Source organism: Oncorhynchus nerka, linkage group LG3 (genome assembly GCF_034236695.1).
Source record: "Oncorhynchus nerka isolate Pitt River linkage group LG3, Oner_Uvic_2.0, whole genome shotgun sequence".
Taxonomy (NCBI): Eukaryota; Metazoa; Chordata; class Actinopteri; order Salmoniformes; family Salmonidae; genus Oncorhynchus; species Oncorhynchus nerka.
Window position 1 is genome coordinate 30388493 of NC_088398.1, and position 25451 is coordinate 30413943.

The following is a 25451-nucleotide window of genomic DNA, read 5'->3' on the forward strand; positions in this document are numbered from 1 at the left end:
AAGTAGATGTCCTAACCGACTTACCAAAACTATAGTTTGTTAACAAGAAATTTGTGGAGTGGTTGAAAAACGAGTTTTAATGACTCCAACCTAAGTGTATGTAAACTTCTGACTTCAACTGTACTACCTCAAACCCAAGTATATTGACTTGGTACTGGTTCTCTTTGTATATAGCCTTGTTTTGATTTTATTGTGTTACTGTTTCCTCTTTAATTTAGCAAATATTTGTCTTACTTTTTAAGCCTTCACTGTTGGGAATGGGCTCGTATGTTAGCATTTCACTTTAAAGTCTGCACCTTTCGTATTCGGCGCATGTGACCAATAACATTTGACTTGACTAATGGTTGCTATGAAACCAACCACTTAAAGATTGAACTATTTGACAAAATGCATGTTTCTTATCTTTATGACGCATAAGATCAAAAACAATCAATATACATGCGAAAACACGTGAATCAAACAGTAAAATAAAATCTACCTGCAGCAGAGCAGGCTGGGAAATATGACAATGAGGCCCCTCCCACATCTGTGGATAACACCATGAATGTAATTCCCTGTCTCTGCTTATTCTTAATGGAGTTAAAAGCACTCCGTCATAACGAATTCCAGTTATCAACACTAACTCTAGGGATCGTATCACTCTCTTGAGGGTTAAGATAACTCTCAGTGAGTAAAGGATGTGGATGCTTTGCCTTTGTTTAACGCTGCTGCTTGTTTAATGGGACTTTGCTAAGCATGCATAATCAAGAGCAGGCTGAGCGGTAGCTAGCGTTAGCGGTTGTGACGGCTGGTGGTGGTGGAGGGCTAAGGCTAAGCTCTGGGGGGCTCTGGGCTGCTAGGCTCGTGATGGAGCACCACACAGCCCCAAACATCCATTCAGCACCCACACGCTCATTAATCCTGCCAAACTCCACTTGTTACCCGCACGCACAGGAAATCATGGGATAGGTAAACACGGAGCGGGCACCATCCATCACCCACCCACCCACGCACACACAAACACACACGCTGATGAACACAAATTCACACACACACGCTGATAAACACTTATTGTATATAATCACATACACACAAATACTGAAACTCATTCAAACATGCACACAACTGCACACGCGTGCATGGTCGCTCACAAACACAACAATTATAGAGCCTCTCTAACTCAGAAGGACCACATTAGGTCTATTGGTTTGAGTAATTCACATCACAAACAGGGATAGTTTTTTAAAAATGGGGTGTTGCCAAAGTAATGTTGACCTTGTATGATGGACATACCGTAGAGTGCCGATTAACATAGATAGAGTTAAGTAATTATAATATTATATTGAAAATAGTATTCTCATAATGCACGTTGCTCAGAAATACTTCCAATGTTAATACTGGAAAGGTCTACTTGGTTCAGTAGAAAGATATATTGCCACAAGCCCTGGAAGAATCAATAGAATTTGACCTCAGTTTGCCCTCTGCTTGAATGGAGAAGTTATGGGACGGCGCAGGCCTTGACATTAGCTTATTTGATCTGTATTTTCCAAGACACAACAGCTGTCTCTGGCTACCCACTCTCTCTCTTTCTCTCTCTCTCTCTCTCTCTCTCTCTCTTCCTTTCCTTGTCTCTCTCTCTCTCTCTCTCTCTTTTCCTTGTCTCTTTCTCTCTCTCTCTCTCTCTCTCTCTCTCTCTCTCTCTCTTCCTTTCCTTCTCTCTCTCTCTCTCTCTCTCTCTCTCTCTCTCTCTCTCTCTCTCTCTCTCTCTCTCTCTCTCTCTCTCACAAAAACACAAACACACACAGATGATGACAAATGTTGTGCGAGAACAGTTACACAGCTCAATGGGTAGGTACATTCGTAGAACAGATCTGTTATTTCTATAGACCTATCTGACAATATAATTTACACTAGCCATCAGTACATAACATAAAATATCTATTTGACAAGGGGAATAATACCATTCACATGTATTCACTCAGCTAGGAAGGATTTTCACATAATGGACTCGAGCTTGTTTTGCTTTTGTTTTACCATCCTGTGTTCAAAATGGCCACCCTTGCACAGGACAGATGACATATGCTCCCCTACCGCTACTCACATGCTAATAAACTCCATTACAAGGCCTGTAAAAAGGCAGCATGTCCACAAATCAGTCTCAGTCTCTCTCTCTCTCTCCCACAGCCCGTCTCTATTTCACTCAATCCCTATATCACAGCACACACACCCAGGGGGCTCCCCCACCCCCTGCACAGCATTAAATAAGATGCTAAACCTCTCTGAAACACACACACACCTCCCCCTCTTCCTCTGTCCTTTGTCTCGGCTCCCGTGCAGCTGCATGCAGTTGAGAAACTCATAATATTTACCCAGGGAAGCCATGGTCCAGTGACGGCACCTAGCCAGGGCATAGGTCAGAGGTCACAGAGTGGTCCGAGGGCGGTCAGTGGGGAGCAGGTTCAGGTGAACTGAGGTCAGGGTTGACTGGTCTGGGATCAGGTCAGACTGAGGCTACTGGCTGGCCAACAGGGTCACTCTAGAGGGGGTATGTTAGTGTGATAAACTGGTCTAAGACCAGATTTCCTCTTTTGTTATATAACCTTAGTAATTGTGGGATTTAGAATAGAATCTGACACAGGATAATTTCTAACTACACCACGCTGCACAGCTCAGCAGACAGATGGAAAGTACTACTGTGGCTATACCTGCCTCTCACCTCAACTCACAGCTCACAAACTATTATACAGCGGGGGCCGCGTACACTGTCAATCACGGGTAACCTCTCCGTCACTGAAAATCGCAGAAAATACGCACACACACCTACTTACACATCCACACAGCCCATCACACGCACACACATGCAACCACTTTCCCACCCGCACAGCCCTTCTCCTCAGTCTACTAGCACACACACACACACACACACACACACACACACACACACACACACACACACACACACACACACACACACACACACACACACACACACACACACACACACACACACACACACACACACACACACACACACACACACACACACAGAGCCCTGGCACACGATGCCATCAGGGAGTAGTAAAGCATTACCCTCTGTGTGGCTGGAGCCTCTCCAGAAATAGCCTCTGTAATGTATTCTCAGTGCGACCGTCGCTTTTGCACAATGGTGCCCTTAATAACACTCCATTTCTGTTGGCATAAATAAGGGCTGCATTTCCATCTTATTTCATGCAAATGAGCGCGGGGGCAGCCTAAACAAGTAGTGGGTATATACTGTTGTGTGCAGTAGTGTTAGTGTGACTGGGGGGAGGTTATGTAAGGTTACGTTCAGGCATTAACTCCACATTTTTAAGGTTAGGGTTAAGTTCAGGCATTAACTCCAAATGGTTAAGGTAACAGTTAAGGTTTGGGATAGGCTTAAAAGTAAAATATCAAAAACAACTTTCTATCACTGGATTCAAACTTTGGAATCAGAGGCAGATGCTTACGCCAATCCGCCATCCCCGTCCACAGCACCCTAGCAAAACCGAAACCTACTTGAAGGTAACAGCGCTCACGGTTGCCCCTAGTGGCCAGGTTTCCACTACGTCTCTCGACGTCCTGAGACATGGATGGACGTCGAATACTGACTTGTATCATAGGTGACCTGGCTGTGGAGAGACGCCACAATGTGCCAACGACAGACAGCGCTGCGGTGAGAGACATCGTCACATAACCCATACCTGCGCCACTACAGGGGGCAGCCACCAAACCAATATAGATCCTGGCTAATGTTTCTCTAGATACACACAAGTCCCCGTGAGAGAGAGAGAGAGAAGCAAGTAGGCCTCTCAGCCACCATCTTACTCAATCCCAATGGCCCAATCCTTACGTTGTGGTTGGAAGTCTATTCTATATGTTGTGGTTGGAAGTTCATTCAGTGCAATGATAATGGAGGCTTGACCTTGAGACCAAAGCCGTGAGGCTGGCTACATGTCGTTCTGAAAATGCATTAATTTACTGTAGGGTGTTGTGAAAGACTGCCACACACACAACTACTACAGGCATATGGAGGTTGAGGTTCTATGTTGGGTGAGGTGGTTGTGGAGGTGGAGAAAGGGATGAGGGTGGATGAGGAGGAATAGAGGGAGAGGATAGGAGAGGAAAGGAGAAGAGCGGAAAGCCAAGGTTTACAAGGGGTGGATGGTACACTCTGGTTCCAAAAGAGTTATTCAGCTGTTCCAGTAGGAGAACCCTTTTTGATTCCAGGGAGAACCCTTTTTGGTTCAACGTAAAAACCCTCTGAGGAAAGGGTCCAAATGACTTCTACCTGGAACCAAAAGGCTTCTACCTTGAACCAAAAGGCTTCTACCTGGAACCAAAAGGCTTCTAGCTGGAACCAAAAAGGGTTCTTCAAAGGGTTCTCTCCTATGAGGACAGCCAAATAACATTTTTTTTCTAAGAGTGTAGTCAGATAAAACAGCTCGACTCTCTCTGAGGAAAGGTTCATGTCTCTCACTATCCCTTTCTCTAGCCCCCCCGCTCTCTCTCTCTCTTTCTGCAGTGGTTAAATCATAAATTGCCCATTCTATATCTGCATTTCCCTGTCTCTCCCTCGATCCCTTTTATTCACCCCCCTTTCCATCACCCAGCATTTGCTTTTGCCCCCCCTCCCTCTATCTTACTTTTATAATCATTCTCTCTCTGTCCCCTCCTCTCTCCTATCCTCCCACTTTGTCTCCTCCCTGCATTCTCTTCTGTTGTTATACTAGTAATCTCGCAAGCCATATTCAAAGTCTCAAGGGAACCAGGGATGTTACGGCAGATGAGTGTGGGTGGGTGGTGATGGAGAGCCTGTACAGTACGTAGAGAAGAGTGGTCACAGTGACCTTCTGACCTCAATGCCCTCTGAACCCTACTGAGACTACAGTATGTATGGAACGGGATTTGGGTAAAGTGGGTGAGTGGGTGAGAGAAGTGTAGAGGGTTGAGCAGTAGGTGTGGAGGAGGCCGCTCATAGGAAAATCCTCTGATCGCTGGGGGCACCACAGAACCAGCAACGCTCGGCAGGACTAGAGGAGCCAGGGAGGGTCCCAGTAAACCAATACACACCACCACCACCCACGTCATTTAGCTGTAGCACGTTCCCACGTCCCAGCTATAGAGAACAAAAAACATAAAGTGACCCTGCCACTGCCAGCGCTTTCTTTCTCCCCTCTCCACTCTCTCTCTCTCGCCCCATCACTCTCCGCCTCACCGTGTGAAATCAAATTTCCATGTGGCTCCAGTATCTGTTGCACAGCGAGGCGATTTATCAGGGATGCAAAGAGCATGCAAAAACAATCTTTATTACATCCATTTCCTGCTTGTCAGCCGGGATCATGTTGGCTGTTCATTAAAGGCGCGGTGCAGGTGAGGAGAATGCCTCCCGATGCCTTGATAGATTGTCTGCTCCCCCGCCGTGACAGCGGCTGGATGGATTGAACAGCGGGGGGGCGATGGGGGGGGTGGGGGGGAGGGGGAGGATGAAGGGGGGAGGATGAAGGGGGGAGGAAAAGCGCTGACTCCAGTCACTCCCCCTGTCAGAAAGATTTTTACAGTGTCATTTTATGCCAAACAACTAGGCTACCCACATACACAAATCTCACACCTACAACACGAGCAATCATGCACTCACACACATGGAAGCAAGCGTGGATATACTATCTGTGCGCACGTATGCACACACACACACACATACACACACACACACACACACAGACGCACGCGTATACACACACACACACCTTTACAGGATGGGTTAAACTGAAGTCAAAAGCCAACTGACTGCACATACAAACACACACACTTAGAAATGAGTGTTAAGATTTGTACCCTTTAACCATTTCCACTCGTGTCATTATCGGATATTGTTATGGAATCTCGGGTACTCAATAACTATTTATCAAAATGCTTGTATGTGGATACACTGTTTGTAAAAGGCTCATAGATAAAACACATTAAACAAATATCCCCTTGACATTAAATAACACAAACTAGGGTGCGATAAAATAAATCAAATGTGGAAAAATGGCTTGTCTTTATTATTGCATTGCTGTCAATTAACCAGCAGCAGTACAGATGCATCATACTACTAATTCTTTAAGTCGACTAATACTTTTATTTGGCAACCAAGGTGACCAAATAAATGCTTGTCATGTAAGTAATGTATACCTACTGTATATTACCTTAATTAGATAAGGCGGTATGGCAATACAATATACAGTGCTTCTACTTAAGCCTCTGTAAATGGTTTTATACCGTATCATGCCATGATGTTAGAAGGCGTTAATTGATCCATGATACGTCGTAAGAGTCTGTGAATGCTAATAATGGTGTTATGTCTACTAGATCACTTTGGAATATTGGTCTCAAATAATGTACCTCTGAAATACAAACAAACACCCACCTATACACAGGACCCTGGGACTAAACACCTCCCTCTGCAACTGGATCCTTGACTTCATGACGGGCCGCCCCCAGGTGGTAAGGGTAGGTAGCAACACAGGGGCCCCTCAGGGGTGCGTGCTTAGTCCCCTCCTGTACTCCCTGTTCACTCATGACTGCACAGCCCGGCACGACTCCAACACCATCATTAAGTTTGCTGATGACACAACAGTGGTAGGCCTGATCACCAACAACGACGAGACAGCCTATAGGGAGGAGGTCAGAGACCTGGCCATTGACGGGGCTGTAGTGGAGCAAGTTGAGAGCTTCAAGTTCCTTGGTGTCCACATCACCATCAAACTAACATGGTCCAAGCACACCAAGACAGTCGTGAAGAGGGCACGACAAAACTTATTCCCCCTCAGGTGACTGAAAAGATTTGTCATGGGTCCTCAGATCCTCAAAAGGTTCTACAGCTGCACCATCGAGAGCATCCTGACAGGTTGCATCATTGCCTGGTATGGCAACTGCTCGGCCTCCGACCGCAAGGCACTACAGAGGGTAGTGCAAATGGCCCAGTGCATCACTGGGGCCAAGCTTCCTGTCAACCAGGACCTCTAAACTAGGCGGTGTCAGAGGAAGGCTCTAAAAATTGTGAAAGACTCCAGCCACCCAAGTCATAGACTGTTCTCTCTGCTACAGCACGGCAAGTGGTACCGGAGGGCCAAGTCTAGTTCCAAGATGCTTCTAAACAGCTTCTACCCCCGAGCCATAAGACTACTGCACATCTAATCAAATGACTAACCAAACTATTTGCACCCCACATTCCCCCCCACCCCCCACCCCCCCGTTACACTGCTGCTACCCTCTGTTATTATCTATGCATACGTCACTTTAATAACTCTACCTACATGTATACATTACCTCAATCACCTTGACTAACCGGTGCCCCCGCACATTGACTCTGTACTGGTACCCCCTGTATATAGCCTACTGTTATTTTTGCTGCTGCTCTTTAATTATTTGTTACTTTTATTTCTTATTTTTGTAGGTACTTTTCTTAAAACTGCATTGTTGGTTAAGGGCTTGTAAGGAAGTATTTCACTGTAAGGTCTACACCTATTGTATTCGGCGCATGTGACAAATACAATTTGATTTGATTTGAGATAGCATGTCACCTTTGTAGCCTTTCTCCATCCAACTGAGTTCCTATTGTCTCGGTTCCAATGACATGCAATGGCAGTGGTGTATGGTTTATATGGTAGGTAGGGAATGGATGTTTGAGTGCATCAGGAGAGAGATGAAATGTGGCCAATCAGTGTTGATGGTGTGGTGACAGGGACACTCTGGGATGGTGGGGCATCGCCGTTAGCTGATTAATCTGCCCAGCACTCCGGATCACATCTCATTATCATCATAATATTACTAAATGACTTCAGTTGATGTTGAAGTGCAATGCATTGGACATGAAGAATTGTGTTTTTTGCATTTCATGAAGTTCGCTCTCCTTTCACGTGATTGACTAAGGACTTCGTAGATCGTCAATATGATAATACTGTGTATTATAATAACAATATATAGGTAACATTTTGGGGAACTGGTATAGTAACATCTTCTTTAGCCAAAGTTCAGAGTTCTATGACACTGAGTCGGTTGCTCGGCAACAACACAGCTGCAGGCACCATGCTGCCAGTCATAGGAAGTGTACGTGAACAAACTAAGACTACTGTATACTCGTAGCACGCGCTCCCGCAGGTATATCTCACTGGTCACCCCCAAAGCCAATTCCTCCTTTGGTCGTCTTTCCTTCCAGTTCTCTGCTGCCAATGAATGGAACGCACTGCAAAAATCGCTGAAGGAGGAGACCCATATCTCCCTCACTAGCTTTAAGCACCAGCTGTCAGAGCAGCTCACAGATCACTGCATCTGTACATAGCCCATCTGTAAACAGCCCATCTATCTACCTACCTCATCCCCATACAGTATTTATTTATTTATCTTGCTCCTTTGCACCCCAGTATCTCTACTTGCACATTCATCTTCTGCACATCTACCATTACAGTGTTTAATTGCTATATTTTAATTACTTCGCCACCATGGCCTATGTATTGCCTCAACTCCCTTATCTTACCTCATTTGCACTCACTGTATATAGACATTTGTTTTCTTTTGTTCTACTGTCTTATTGACTATATTTTGTTTTTTCCATGTGTAACTCTGTGTTGTTGTATGTGTCGAATTGCTATTCTTTATCTTGGCCAGGTCGCAGTTGCAAATGAGAACTTGTTCTCAACTGGCCTACCTGGTTAAATAAAGGTGAAATAAAAATAAAACAAATAATAAAAAATTAAAAATGACAAGGTAGCCAGACTACATACAGGATAAACACTGCAGTTAGCTACGCTAAGCTCGACACATGACATTTTTAACAACGCTTTTTTTCTGATAACTAGTTCATTGCATCCGCCGTGGAGCCCAGTTTCATAATATGAGCATATTTCCTAGCTGCTTGCCATCGTTTTAAAGTAATCGTGAAAAAAACAGCTCCTATTAGTTCTATTGAGCACCATGGCACCAACTCACCTTCCGAACGTTCTATTCCCAGTTTATTGTTCTACGTCACAATGCCTGCTTCGCTATTGTTGGCAATGAGACCTGCCCACGTTGTTTATAGTTTGAATGTAAACAACAGCAAAAAATTACTCATGAAACTCTGAGGTCGTCCCATTGTTTCCTATAGGGGAAATACAGGCATGTTTGTCGATTTCGTCAAATATCTCGCAATGTGTATATGTAACAGTATATCTTTAGTCCGTCCTCTCGCCGGGCTCGAACCAAGGACCCTCTGCACACATAGACAACTGACACCCACAAAGCATCGTTTCCCATTGCTCCACAAAAGCCACAGCCCTTGCAGAGCAAGGGGAACCACTACTTCAAGGTCTCAGAGCGAGTGACATCACCAATTGAAACACTATTAGCGCGCACCACCGCTAACTAGCTAGCCATTTCACATCGGTTACACTCACCCCCCTTTTGACCTCCTCCTTTTCCGCAGCAACCAGTGATCTGTGTCAACAGCATCAATGTAACAGTTTAACTTTAGTCCGTCCCCTCACCCCTACCCGGGCTGGAACCAGGGACCCTAGCACACATCAACTACTGCCTCCCACGAAGCATCGTTACACATCGTTACCCATCGCTCCACAAAAGCCACGGTCCTTGCAGAGCAAAGGGAACCACTACTTCAAGGTCTCAGAGAGAGTGACGTCACAGATTGAAACGATGTTAGCGCGCGCCACCGCTAACTAGCTAGCCATTTCACATCCGTTACATACTGTACATTTTTTTTTTTTCAAGTCAGACGCCATTTTAATCATGATAATCTCCTCTTTCTAATTATGTAAGGCAGCAAGGGCAGCGAGCTAAGTTGTCATCAAATGCTAGCCCCAAAACACTTTTTGCCCTTGGAACGCTGAGCTCCCCCCAATGTTTTGCCATGGAGAGGCGGTCTATTTCGCCAAATATCTCACAATGTGTATATTTCGATTTTTTAAAAGTTTTGAATAAATTCCAGATCCGGCATACACTCTCCCTCCTGTCGTCTTGTCTTTCTTATACTTATACCCGAGTGGTGCAATAGTCTAAGACACTGCACCTCAGTGCAAGAGGTGTCACTGCAGTACCAGGTTTGAATCTAAGCTGCATCACATCCGGCCGTGATTAGGAGTCCCATAGGGTGGCGCACAATTGACCCAGCGTCGTCTGGGTTTGGCCGGGGTAGGTCGTCATTTTAAGTAAGAATTTGTTCTTAACTGACTTGCCTAGTTAAATAAAGGTTAAATAACTAAAAAATACTCCACATTTGTGCTGACAGATCAACAGTTTCAAATTACTTTTCAGTATGTTCACAGAAAATCTGAAGTTGCCATACACAAGTGAAAAGTAGTCAGGGGGTTGCACATGGTGCACCAAGGTAAAACAACATCAGAATCATTGCTTGCATGACATGCTGCGTGCCAACCTGGTCTCATAGACTAGACGTAACATAGTTGAAGTAAATCCGGGACACTGAAATTAGTATGATATGTTACGTTTGCTGTATATATTTTTGATATTGCAAATGTGCATTATTGTTGCGTTACCATCTTTATTGCAAAAAGAAATACAAATGCAAACATCACTTTATTTAGCGACACATTATTTTGACAGAGGCAATGAACTGTCCATTGATCAGCACAGCAATTGATAAAACAGGACCATGTTTGAAACACAAGTGGTTCTGAGCTTGTTCAATATTACACAGGTACGCTAACAGTTACAGAAATCAGGAATACAGACAGAGTCTATCTATCTGAGCTACTGTGTCCAACATGACATGTATTGCTAAAATAGAGGTTTAACTTCTCTAGGGTAGGGGGCAGCATTTGGAATTTTGGATGAAAAGTATGCCCAAATTAAACTACTTTATACTCAGGCCCAGAAGATAGGATATGCATATAATTAGTAGATTTGGATAGAAAACACTCTAAAGTTTCCAAAACTGTTAAAATAATGTCTGTGGGTATAATAGAACTGATTTGGCAGGCGAAAACCTGAGAAAAATCCATTCAGGAAGTAGGTTTTTTGTGTGTAGTTTTCTATTCAAATCCATTACAGTATCCATTGACTTATAGGTCTCAAATTGCAGTTCCTATGCCTTCCACTAGATGTCAACAGGCTTTAGAAATTGTTTCAAATGAAATCAAATCAAATCAAATTTTATTTTTCACATACACATGGTTAGCAGATGTTAATGCGAGTGTAGCGAAATGCTTGTGCTTCTAGTTCCGACAATGCAGTGATAACCAACAAGTAATCTAACTAACAATTCTAAAACTACTGTCTTATACACAGTGTAAGGGGATAAAGAATATGTACATAAGGATATATGAGTGAGTGATGGTACAGAGCAGCATACAGTAGATGGTATCGAGTACAGTATATACATATGAGATGAGTATGTAGACAAAGTAAACAAAGTGGCATAGTTAAAGTGGCTAGTGATACATGTATTACATAAGGATGCAGTCGATGATGTAGAGTACAGTATATACGTATGCATATGAGATGAATAATGTAGGGTAAGTAACATTATATAAGGTAGCATTGTTTAAAGTGGCTAGTGATATATTTACATCATTTCCCATCAATTCCCATTATTAAAGTGGCTGGAGTTGGGTCAGTGTCAATGACAGTGTGTTGGCAGCAGCCACTCAATGTTAGTGGTGGCTGTTTAACAGTCTGATGGCCTTGAGATAGAAGCTGTTTTTCAGTCTCTCGGTCCCAGCTTTGATGCACCTGTACTGACCTCGCCTTCTGGATGATAGCGGGGTGAACAGGCAGTGGTTCGGGTGGTTGATGTCCTTGATGATCTTTATGGCCTTCCTGTAACATCGGGTGGTGTAGGTGTCCTGGAGGGCAGGTAGTTTGCCCCGGTGATGCATTGTGCAGACCTCACTACCTCTGGAGAGCCTTACGGTTGAGGGCGGAGCAGTTGTCGTACCAGGCGGTGATACAGCCCGCCAGGATGCTCTCGATTGTGCATCTGTAGAAGTTTGTGAGTGCTTTTGGTGACAAGCCAAATTTCTTCAGCCTCCTGAGGTTGAAGAGGCGCTGCTGCGCCTTCTTCACGACGCTGTCAGTGTGAGTGGACCAATTCAGTTTGTCTGTGATGTGTATGCCGAGGAACTTAAAACTTGCTACCCTCTCCACTACTGTTCCATCGATGTGGATAGGGGGGTGTTCCCTCTGCTGTTTCCTGAAGTCCACAATCATCTCCTTAGTTTTGTTGACGTTCAGTGTGAGTTTATTTTCCTGACACCACACTCCGAGGGCCCTCACCTCCTCCCTGTATGCCGTCTCGTCGTTGTTGGTAATCAAGCCTACCACTGTTGTGTTGTCCGCAAACTTGATGATTGAGTTGGAGGCGTGCGTGGCCATGCAGTCGTGGGTGAACAGGGAGTACAGGAGAGGGCTCAGAACGCACCCTTGTGGGGCCCCCGTGTTGAGGATCAGCGGGGAGGAGATGTTGTTGCCTACCCTCACCACCTGGGGGCGGCCCGTCAGGAAGTCCAGTACCCAGTTGCACAGGGCGGGGTCGAGACCCAGGGTCTCGAGCTTGATGACGAGCTTGGAGGGTACTATGGTGTTGAATGCCGAGCTGTAGTCGATGAACAGCATTCTCACATAGGTATTCCTCTTGTCCAGGTGGGTTAGAGCAGTGTGCAGTGTGGTTGAGATTGCATCGTCTGTGGACCTATTTGGGCGGTAAGCAAATTGGAGTGGGTCTAGGGTGTCAGGTAGGGTGGAGGTGATATGGCTTGTATTCTGAAAAATGAGGGAGTAAGAGCAGTCTGAATGAGTGGACACTGCCGTGTCACAGAGCTTTTTCATGCACACGGCCAGAGAGAGTGCCTTTCTGGTTTACCTTTTATATTGACGACGTTATTGTGCAGTTGAAATATTTTTGATTTATTTAGGCTAAAAACAACCTGAGGATTGAATATAAACATCGTTGGACATGTTTCTATGAACTTTACGGATACAATTTGGATTTTTTTTTGTCTGCCTGTTGTGACTGCGTTTGAGCCTGTGGATTACTGAAGAAAACGTGAGAACAAAACTGAGGTTTTCGGATATAAAGAGAGACTTTATCGAACAAAAGGAACATTTATTGAATAAATGAATGTCTTCTGAGTGCAAACATATGAAGATCATCAAAGGTAAGTGATTCATTTTGTCTCTATTTCTTGTGTAACTCTTCTCCTTGGCTGGTTGCTGTTTGTAATAATTTGTCTGCTGGGGCTATGTTCTCAAATAATTGTAAGGTATGCTTACGCCATAAAGATTATTTGAAATCTGACACCGTGGTTGGATTCACAAGAAGTTCATCTTTAAACCTATTTTTATAATGAGTATTTCTGTATTTGAATTTGGCGCTCTGCAATCTCACTGGATGTTGGCCTAGAGAGGTTAAGGAAATACAGGCATGCACCACATTACTACAATACAAAACAGCTCAATCAAGCCTGATGGTCTTGTAAGTATAAAAGAAAAGCCTGCTTTCATTTCATTTCAAAAAGCATGAGAAGTTAGTGTAATGGAATAATGTCTTACTGTGGTGTGTGAAGAATCCAATATTTTACCTTGTATGAGGTACAAATCACATTATTGGAGAAGCACCTCCTCTAAGAGTATGAATTAGGATGTTTGAGAAGGTTTGAACCCTAAGCAAACTGCCTACACATAGTTTGAAGTACAATGCCAACATAGCTACTGTAGTAGGTCAAAGCTGTGCGCTGGAAAACCTTGGTAGAGCATGGGTGGAATAGGCATTGTAGTGCACATGTGAATTTATTTATTTTTTTGGCTTCAGACCAATGCCTATTCTCACTGTTTTTAATTAAATTCTGTCTAGGTTTAAGCCACTAAATATAAACATTTAGAATTAATCAAATGGTTTAAAGTTATGATTTTCTTCTTATTAGTAATTCATCCATGACATACAATATTGATATAAAGTATCATACTATTTTTATAGTATAATGTTGCAGTATAAAACAATTATTAGTGGTTGAAACACACACTCAGACAAACACACACATGTACAAGCACACACACGCACACTCTCATTCAAGTAGCATATACCCAGATTGGAGGTGATGGGGTACATTTGATAGAACTCTGTGCAAGAATAGTCTCAGGCTCTGATTACATTACCTCTAAAAGAGAAGGATGGAGATAGAGGAGGGAGGAATGGAGGGAAGGAGCAGAGGGGGTCACCCCCGCTATTAAAATCAATAAGCATTGATTCAAAGGTGGCTAAAGGTGATGTGTGTGTGTACATGATCCTTCAGGTCTCTGAGTCTGACTCTCAGACATACTAGAGAGATAGGATAGAGAGGGGGGTAGAGAGAGACAGCGAGATAGACAGAGAGGAGTGCATCTAGAGAAAGGTAAGATGATAGCTTGGCAGAAACGAAATAAAAGAAGGAAGGAAGGAATGAATACAGAGAAATAAAGAGCAGAGAGAGAAAAGAGAGAAAGATGGAGGGAGAATTCATGCTTGGTGGAATCAATACAGAGGTGGAACAGAGAACAATGGCCTCAGAGGAGAGGAGAGTCAGTGATGCAGGTCTAATACTCTCTCTCTCTCTCTCTCTCTCTCTCTCTCTCTTTCTCTCTCTCTTTCTCTTCCCCCTTCTCTTCCTCTATTGTATTCTTTCATCCTCTCTCACTCTCTCTCCTTGTTCTTTTTCGTCCTCTCCATGCTTAATCTCTCTCCCTCTCTCTCTTTCTCTGTACCTGTATCCTTTTTTTTCGCCCTCTCTCACTCTCCCTCTCAGCATCCTGTTCTCTCTCTCTCTGTCTCTCCCCCTCTCTAGCCACCTCTCTCTCTCTCTTTCTCCGTCTCTCAGTATGCAGAGCAGATAGGAGTCGTCCGCCTACAGCAAACCTGCCATGACACGGACCCACTTCCTCACGGAAAACAAATCTCACACGACACATATCAGCTACACACATGCGCAAGCACACACACTGACATACAAGCACACACACACACACACACACACACACACACACACACACACACACACACACACACACACACACACACACACACACACACACACACACACACACACACACACACACACACACACACACAGCCACTTCTCCATTTCTATCAGCACTTGAGTGTACCTAGGCCTTAATTAGTTCTTGATGAATGAGCCCATAAGATGCTGTTCTTTCATTTCCCTTGTTGCCAGATATTCCACTAATCGTAGTGAAAAGTATCCTTATTGCGCTGCTGTGACTGAGAGGCGACCAGTACCAGCCACTCTGATTGGCTGGCATGGCTAAATAACACCACTCCACTCCAACAGAAGAAGAGGAGGACGGGATAAGATACATACAACTTTTACACTGACTCCCTGACTTGCTCCTTCAGACAGCATGGCTGAGCCACGTTCTGTAGGCCATGGCTGTGGACCTTGCCGATGTAAATGTCACGAATTGAGTTGACGTGATTCCTTATTCCATGTGTCAGAGAGGCATGTTTGTTTTATGTTATTCACTTCTATCTGTAGCATCGTGCGCTGCTTAACATGGCCCTGTCTTGTATTGTATTGGTCTTGACTTTACCGTCGTCGATGATGCTGACCACCACTCCATTCCCTGTGATGTTCCTGCTCCACACTGGCATCACGTTCAGGTCAAAGTGACTGGAACTGTATTGGCCATGGTTGAACTGTAGTAAAACACAGGCACATAGAATAAAACACAGTCACAAACACACACGCACATCATATGTCACAAAGATAATAGCTATATGACAAGACGTGTAAACTCTTAGAGAAAAAATGACGCCTAAAAGGGTTCTTCGGCTGTCCTCATTGAAGAACACTTTTTGGTGCCAGGTAGAAACCTTTTGGTTCCAAGTAGAACCATTTTGGGTTCCATGAACAACCCTTTCCACAGAGGGCTCCTCATGGAACCCAAAAGTGTTCTATCTGGAACCAAAACGTTTCTACTACTGTACTATCACATAACGAATCATATGTCCCTCAGTTATGGCCATTTAAATCCCTCATCCGCTCACTCCCTCTCTTCTCTCACTCCTTAAGTCACTCACTCCTGTAGCGCTATTTAAATCCATTCAGGTAGGGAAGCCTTTTCACCCTCTTCTGTTCAACACTCTGCCAACAAAAGGCATCACAGAACCTACATTAGTGGCCACTGAATCTCATGCTAAGTAGAAGTTGAGAACCAAAGCGGGTTGACAAGATGAGGAGAAATGCAGTCAGTCAAAAGGGGGAATGTGTGTGTATTTTTGTATTTGTGTGCATGTGTGTGTGTGCGTGTCCGTCCATGTATGCGTGTGTGTTTTCCTCAGTGTGTGTGTGTGTGTGTGTGTGTGTGTGTGTGTGTGTGTGTGTACCCGAACGTCACAGACCCTTGACTAAACACAGTGCTGAAAAGGTTCAGGGTAGCGCTCGAGGGAGGCCCTACTCTCCGCACATCAAAACAGCCTCCATAACACACCCCATGTGGCGAGGAGACAGAGTAGAGAGAGCCAGGAGCAGAACTACCCATAAGCCTCTCTGCTCCCCACAACCAGCACACAGCGCACCGTTCAGTCACACACACACACAAACACCGTAAACCCACACGGGCACAAAACAAACAAGAGCCTTCCCCAAAATGTCAAACCCCCTCACATGCACAAAGACAATTTGATATTTAAAGTGAGTGTTTTGAGAGGTTTCTATTCTGTTGTTGTTCTCCAGAATGAAGAGAGGGGAAGAGAGAGAAAGACAGAGAAGAAGAGTGGAGAGAGGGAAAATAAAGCAAGGAGAAGAGAAAAAAGGGAGAAACGGCGAGAGAGAGAGAAAGAGAGGTAAAGAGCGAAAGTTAATGAGCGAGAGGGGGGTGGAATGAGGAGAGGAGAAAAATGGGGAAGAGAGCAAAAAAGAGATGTAGAGAGTGAGGGAGAGCAGCTCAGATGAGTCTAACTAAACACAATAGATAAATAGTGCTCTGTGGGAGGGGGGGGGGGGGCGCCAGGGGAGCAGCGCTGCTTTGTAGTGGGAGAAGAAAAGGCCTGCCAGATGAATGGAGCCAGCGTCCACCAGAACAGGCCTGGCCCTAGGGAATCCACCAGCACACTGGGGGGACGGCGCTCAGCATACGGGTGGATGGATACACACACACACACAGAAATAAGTGCACACACACTTTCACGCATACAGAAAAACCCACATACACGCACGCACACAAGTAGCCTACATACACACCCACACACATATACACAGTGGCAAACTGTCATTGAGGGCAGGTTGGGGAGAACCCCACCTTTTTTGAGCCCCACATTTTTGGCAGAAAAAAAACATGTTTTTGCCTGTTTGCATGTTATTTTGGCATTAATACGTGTCACATATCAGTTTGCTAACAATGTTAAAAAAATATATATATCATTGATTTAATAAAGCCGCATACAAACATGGTCTCTTTTTTTTGTTTTCTTGAGTAAGGCAGCTCCAAAATGCAGGTGTTTCAGCCTAGCTCAGTGCTTTCTGTGGCGGTGGGGCAAGCCAAAAGAAAATACGGAGCGCTGCGCCGTGATTGGCTCAGTGTTCTGTCACTCATGGGGACACTACGTCACTGCCACGTCTAAGGGTAGAGTTACATTAGAAGTACCCATCCAAGAAGGCTCCATGTCATTGGCAAGAGATAGAATGATGTCAAATCACATTATATGTACATTAGCTTTTAATGGACTGATCATGTCAACATCATACTTTAAAAATCTAATCTAGCAGTCATCATCATGAATCAAGTCGACAATCTACTGATAAATCCTTTTTAATCCTTGTCATTTGAAGAGAAATAATGAAGAGAAATTATACATAAAATGTATCGGTGCTCATCGGACATTGGACATAGACATTACACAACAAGTTGGAAATCACAAATTCAACAATGAGTGGTTTGGAACGAATCCGTGACCGTGGCTAACTGCAAGCATTGCAAAGCAATCACTAGACTGCTATTCAGTGGAGTCTCTGTGTGGTCCCAAATCTAGGATTCAGGGGCTATTTTCTAAGTTTAAAATGATAAACATTCAACATTGGCCATGCTGTCAACGAAGCATGATTTGTGCCGCGCTCAAAACAGCTGTTAACTCAGAACTGCGAAAACTTGACTTCAGTGAGTTTAAGACAACTGGGAAGTCGGGAATAAATTAACTCCGACTGAGAAAATGTGTTTTTGAACGGCCGTCCAACTCGGAATTGTAATTCCAGCCTCTTTCTAGACTAGAGCTACGACCTGAAGATCAATGACGTCATCATGATCAACCTTGTTTTTTTCAGAGCTCCCAGTTGTTTTTAAAGCACCATAAATCCAGAGAATGCCAGACTTTGATGACAAAAGGACGCCACCTTCCTGTTCAAGTGAGCACAGCACAACAAGGTGAGTCCTAAAATGTATTGTATGCTGCTGCAAAAATGGTGTACTATGCCAGGGAGTTATGTGTACTGTAGCTAAGAAAGTAATACTAAGTGCATGTTGTCTAGTAAGATGTTAGTAGCCCATGTGCCTCACCCTAATAATTTGGTCTATTTCCCCCTCTTAATTTTGTCTACTGTTCCGATTTAATGGTGCACATGTAGCTTATAATCTGTTTTAGAGAAATGTAATCATCGAATATTGTTAGAGCTTTCACCCCTTTATTTTTCCTATGGTTCTGACTTGGTGTACAGGGAGAACACTGTAAGAACGGCCCATGTTCTACATTCTGTCGCTGTACATTTCAAAGTGCTAAACAAATAGATATATTGACTATGTTCATCCTAGCTCGCTCATTAATGTCTTAATCGAAATTATGAATTGCCTCTTATCTGTTTGTTGTCCCCTTATGCCATAGTTTGCACATCTCAATTGTCAGTAGAAATCACATTTGTTAAAGCAAGGCAGCCATGTCATCTATGTTTTTTTAAAGGCAGAAATTAGGCTGAATGAACTGTTTTGCTGCCAGAAAAGGCTCCGCTGATAGCCAGGTGTAGCTGTGGTAAGATGTTGGGACAGCTTTATGTAGGCCCTAACAGTTTGTGGGCACCGTTTGTCACCGTTTTTCCCCACCAAGATTCACATGCTAAAATCACCACTGCATATACACATGCACGCACAAGCACACACACACAGAAAATGCACATGTGCAGATACACTTCCACTCACACCCAAACAAACATTTCACACACAAATACACAACTTCCAGAGAGAACAACATTGACAGAACAACACTGGATATGCAGGAGCGTAGAATATACTGTATGCGTGTTACAAGTGCATGTGACACTGTCAGGATACCAATCATAGACGTAGACCAACTGCGAGTGAGTAGACAAACACACACTATGAGATCAGATACAGTAGAGTTAAACACACACACCACATACGGTCCTGGCAGGCTACCAACCCTGGGCAGATTACTGACACTCAATCAATATCCATGTCCACTAGAGGCTGATTAAACAGAATGGATAAAAAGAGAGGGAGAGAGAGAGGAAAGAGAGAGAGAGAGAGAGAGAGAGAGAGAGAAATATGGAGAGAACGAAAAGGGGGAGAGAGAGGAATACACACAGAGCTAAACTCAGTAAAGAAAAGCAAAAGGAAAAAAAGAAACGTCCTCTCACTGTCAACTGCATTTATTTTCAGCAAACTTAACATGTGTAAGTATTTGTATGAACATAACAAGATTCATTAACTGAGACATAAACTGAACAAGTTCCACAGACATGTGACTAACAGAAATGGAATAATGTGTCCCTGAACAAAGGGGGGGTCAAAATCAAAAGTAACAGTCAGTATCTGGTGTGGCCACCAGCTACATTAACTTCTTATGGCTGTAGGGGCAGTATTGAGTTACTTGGATGAAAAGGTTCCCAGAGGTGCCCAGAGTAAACTGCCTGGTCAGTCCCAGTTGCTAATATATGAATATTATTAGTAGTATTGGATAGAAAACACTCTGAAGTTTCTAAAACTGTTTGAATGATGTCTGTCACGTATAACAGAACTCATATGGCAGGCAAAAACCTGAGAAGAAATCCAAACAGGAAGTGGGAAATCTGAGGTTGGTCGATTTTCAACCCAGCTCCTGAATACACAGTGGGATATTGGTTATGTTGCACTTCCTTCCACTAGATGTCAACCATCTTTAGAAACTTGTTTGAGAATTCTACTGTGAAGTGGGGCCGAATGAGAGAGGAATGAGTCAGAGGTCTGCCAGCAGTCATGGGCTGGTTATGCGCATTTCACATGAGAGGGAGCTGCGTTCCTTTGCTTTTCTGAGACAAAGGAATTCTCTGTTTGGAATATTATTGAAGTTTTATGTTAAAAACATACTAAAGATTGATTCCATACATCGTTTGACATGTTTCTACGGACAATAACTGAACTTTTTGACATTTCTTCTGCAACTAGGGAACGCACTTCATGACTTAGGATTTGTTTACAAAACGTGCTAACAAAAGTAGCTCTTTGGACATCAATGATGGACATTATCGAACAAATCAAACATCTAATATTTGAAATTGGACACTTTGGTGGGATTAACAACAAGATTACCTTTAAAATGGTATAAGTTTCCAGTTTCAACTGTTCTGCCTTACTATTATTCAACCATGCTGGTCATTTATGAACATTTGAACATCTTGGCCACGTTCTGTTATAATCTCCACCCGGCACAGCCAGAAGAGGACTGGCCACCCCACATATGCTCTCTCTAATTCTCTCTTTCTTTCTCTCTCTCGGAGGACCTGAGCCCTAGGACCGTGCCCCAGGACTACCTGACATGATGACTCCTTGCTGTCCCCAGTCCACCTGACTGTGCTGCTGCTCCAGTTTCAACTGTTCTGCCTTATTATTATTCGACCATGCTGGTCATTTATGAACATTTGAACATCTTGGTCATGTTCTGTTATAATCTCTACCCGGCACAGCCAGAAGAGGACTGGCCACCCCACATAGCCTGGTTCCTCTCTAGGTTTCTTCCTAGGTTTTGGCCTTTCTAGGGAGTTTTTCCTAGCCACCGTGCTTTTACACCTGCATTGTTTGCTGTTTGGGGTTTTAGGCTGGGTTTCTGTACAGCACTTTGAGATATCAGCTGATGTACGAAGGGCTATATAAATAAATTTGATTTGATTTGATTTGATTTGATATAAGATGTATGTTTGAGGAATTTTAATTATGAGATTTCTGTTGTTTGAATTTGGCGCTCTGCATTTTCACTGGCTGTTGTCATATCAATCAAGTTAACGGGATTGCAGCCCTAAGAAGTTTAAGTACTGCAGTGCATCTCCTCCAAATGGACTGCACCATATTTGCCAGTTCTTGCTGTGTGATGTTACCTCACCCTTCCACCAAGGTACCTGCATGTTCCCGGACATTTCTGGGGGGAATGGCCCTAACCCTCACCCTCCGATCTAACAGGCCCCAGACGTGCTCAATGGGATTGAAATAAACCACAGAATGAGCAGTATGGCTGGTGGCATTGTCATGCTGGAGAGTCATGTCAGGATGAGCCTGCAGGAAGGGTACCACATGAGGGAGGAGGATGTCTTCCCTGTAATACACAGTGTTGAGATTGCCTGCAATGACAACAAGCTCAGTCCAATGATGCTGTGACACCCCGCCCCAGACCATGACAGACCCTCCACCTCCAAATCAATCCTTCTCCAAAGTACAGGCCTCGGTGTAACACTCATTCCTTTGATGATAAACGCGAATCCGACCATCACCCCTGGTGAGACAAAACCGTGACTCGTCAGTGAAGAGCACTTTTTGCCAGTCCTGTCTGGTCCAGTGACGCCCATAGGTGATGTTGTTGCTGGTGATGTCTGGTGAGCACCTGCCTTACAACAGGCCTACAAGCCCTCGGTCCAGGCTCTCTCAGCCTATTGCGGACAGTCTGAGCACTGATGGAGGGATTGTGCGTTCCTGGTGTAACTCGGGCAGTTGTTGTTGCCATCCTGTTCCTGTCCCGCAGGTGTGATGTTCGGATATACCGATCCTGTGCAGGTGTTGTTACACGTGGTCTGCCACTGCGAGGACGATCAGCTGTCCATCCTGTCTCCCTGTAGCGCTGTCTTAGACGTCTCACAGTACGGACATTGCAATTTATTGCCCTGGCCACATCTGTAGTCCTCATGCCTCCTTGCAGCATGCCTAAGGCACATTCACGCAGATGAGCAGGGACCCTGGGCATCTTTCTTTTGGTGTTTTTCAGAGTCAGTAGAAAGGCCTCTTTAGTGTCCTAAGTTTTCATAACTGTGGCCTTAATTGCCTACCGTCTGTAAGCTGTTAGTGTGGGAAACAGTGTTTAAACCCTTTACGATGAAGATATGTGAAGTCATTTGAATTTTTACAAACTATCTTTGAAAGACAGGGTCCTGAAAAAGGGACGTTTCTTTTTTTGCTGAGTTTATATACTGTATAATACATTTTAGGTCAGGATAAACCTCTCTAGCCTGACCGTATGAAACCTGGAATTCCCTCACATCCAACAGAGAAAAGTAATTCTTCCACTCTTACTATTCTTTCTTTCTTTGTCTCTCTTCCTACCCTCCATCTTCCCCTGAGAACTGACCTGTCAGTCATTCATTGCCATGGTTCATCAGAACTGGGGACATAGCCCACTCCTCAGCCACAGGGCTCTGTCAGATTAGCAGTTTAGTGTTTTTAGTCATCAATCTTGTTCTGGAGGCAGGTCTGCAGAGTGATCACGAGCTGGCACAGCCACAAAATCATAAAAACAGGATTTTAAACCTAACCGTAACCTTAACCCTAAACAGACTGCTAACCCTAATGCCTAACCCTAACTTTAAATTAAAGCTGCAATATGTCACGTTTTGAGCGACCCGACAAAATTCATATAGAAATGTGAGTTATAGATATGTCACATTGAAAACAAGTCTAAGAAGCGATAGATCTGTTCTATGTATGCTACTTCTATGCTTCTCATTCTTAAATGTGTTTTTTGTGTCTTTTACTTTCGGTTTTGTACACTAGCTTCAACCAGCTGAAAATACAATATTTTTGGTTATTGAAAATATATTTCACAGCGGTTTAGATGGTACAATGATTCTCTACACTCTGAGTGGTTGTTTTGTAATATAAACTGAAATTAGACAAATTATTACAATTTTAGCAACCAGGAAATGGCGGAGTGATTTCTGCATATTGCATCTTTGTTTAAAAAAAAAAAATGTTTTACCCCCTTTTCTCCCCAATTTCGTGGTATCTAATTGTTTAGTAGTTAATATCTTGTCTCATCGCTACAACTCCCGTACGGGCTCGGGAGAGGCGAAGGTCGAGAGCCGTGCATCCTCCGAAACACAACCCAACCAAGCCGCACTGCTTCTTAACACAGCGCGCATCCAACCCGGAAGCCAGCCGCACCAATGTGTCGGAGGAAACACTGTGCACCTGGCAACTTGGTTAGCGTGCATTGCGCCCGGCCCGCCACAGGAGTCGCTAGTGCGCGATGAGACAAGGATATCCCTTACCGGCCAAACCCTCCCCTAACCCGGACAACACTAGGCCAATTGTGAGTCGCCCCATGGACCTCCCGGTCACGGCCGGCTGCGACAGAGCCTGGGCTCGAACCCAGAGTCTCTGGTGGCAGCATATTGCATCTTTAAGACCAAAAACCACATTAAAAAAACATGTACAATATAGCCAATTTTTACTCTGCTGTTGGCCGATATAATCACTCAGTTCTGCCTCCAGGCCAAGATTCATGACAATAAACAAACTGAATTTTTAAAAACTAGATGATTAACTGTTGGATTACTTTTAATCAAGTGCAAGTTGATTAAAAGTGCAAGTTAAAGTTTGTTCCACCTGAGCGAGTCAAACCACAAGTCAGAGACCACTATGATGACAAACCAAATGCGTTTGATGGCTCCTTTTTGTCTTCTTCTAATGCCTCATAGGGGGAAAGTAATCCAGAAGTAATCAGATTACGTTACAGAGTTTGGGTTATCCAAAAATTACCATAGTGATTATAATTTTGAACAGGTAACTAGTAACTGTAATGGATTACATTTAGAAATGAACCTACCCAACCCTGCTTAGGTGTGTGTGTACTTGTTTGTCTAAAGTATGTGGACACCCCTTCAAATGACTGGATTCAGCTATTCAACGTGGCACTGTCATAGGAAGCCACCTTTCCAAAAAGTCAGTTCGTAAAAAATGTCTGTCCTCAGTTTCAACACTCACTACTGAGTTCCAATCTGCCTCTTGAAGCAACGTCAGCACAAGAGCTGCTCATCGGGAGCTTCATTAAATAGGTTTCCATGGCCGAGCAGCTGACACAAGCCTAAGATCACCATGTGCAATACCAAGCGTTGGCTGGAGTGGAGTAAAGCTCACCGCCATTGGACTATGGAGCAGTGGAAATGCTTTCTCTGGAGTAAACATTTGGCAGTCCGACGGACGAATCTGGGTTTGTCGGATGCCAGGAGAATACTACCTGCCCGACTGCATAATGGTGCATGACTGCAATAATGGTCTTGGCATGTTTTTCATGGATCGGGCTAGGCCCCTTAGTTCCAGTTAAGGGAAATCTTAACACTACAGAATACAATGACATTCTAGACGATTCTGTGCTTCCAACTTTGTGGCAACATGACAATGTACACAAAATGAGGTCCATACAGAAATGGTTTGTTGCGATTGGTTTGGAAGAACTTGACTGGCCTGCACAGAGCCCTGACCTCAACCCCATCGAACACCTTTGGGATGAATTGGAATGCCGACTGCCTAATCGCCCAACATCAATGCCCGACCTCACTAATGCTCTTGTGGCTGAATGGAAGCAAGTCCCCGCATAACTGTTCCAACATCTAGTGGAAAGCCTTCCCAGAAGAGTGGAGGCTGTTATAGCAGTAAAGGGGGGAGCAACTCTATATTAATGCTCGACGAACATACTTTTGGCTATGTAGTGTATTTGTGTGTGCAAGTGTGTTTGTATGTATGTGTGTGTTCCACTACATCAACTATACTACACTTCCCAGGCCTCTTGCTGTTCACAGACACACACAGGCACACTAGCACACAATCTGGGAGAGACCCACCAGTTCCCACTGCATGGGCCAGAGAGGGTCGTTGAAGGTCAGGGAAGGACTCAGTTGGTCTCCAGTCTTCAAAGAGTCCTGTCGACGGCTGGGTAACTCACTCTGCTGCTCCTGCAAACCTGACAGACAGACAGACAGACAGACAGACAGACAGACAGACAGACAGACAGACAGGACAGACAGACAGACAGACAGACAGACAGACAGACAGACAGACAGACAGACAGACAGACAGACAGACAGACAGACAGGAACATATGAGACGTGGGTATGAATACACCACAATTTAGTGTTAGCCTGTGAGTGAGCTAGCACGCAAGCATTTCACTGCACCCTTTGTACTTGCTCTAAACTGTTTACTGGAGTTTTTTAAATAATTTGTCA

At 44.1% G+C, this 25451-nt stretch overlaps 1 protein-coding gene across 1 annotated transcript in view; it reads right to left on the reverse strand.

The window, feature by feature from the left end:
* Positions 1-25451, reverse strand: part of LOC115114274 (PC3-like endoprotease variant B) — a 151309-nt gene that overhangs the window by 102953 nt on the left and 22905 nt on the right. The window contains exons 5-6 of the mRNA XM_065006131.1: positions 25068-25186; positions 15574-15679 (exon numbers count right to left, since the gene is read on the reverse strand). Coding sequence (XP_064862203.1) covers positions 15574-15679; positions 25068-25186 — 225 coding nt within the window. The remainder of the gene's footprint in view (positions 1-15573; positions 15680-25067; positions 25187-25451) is intronic.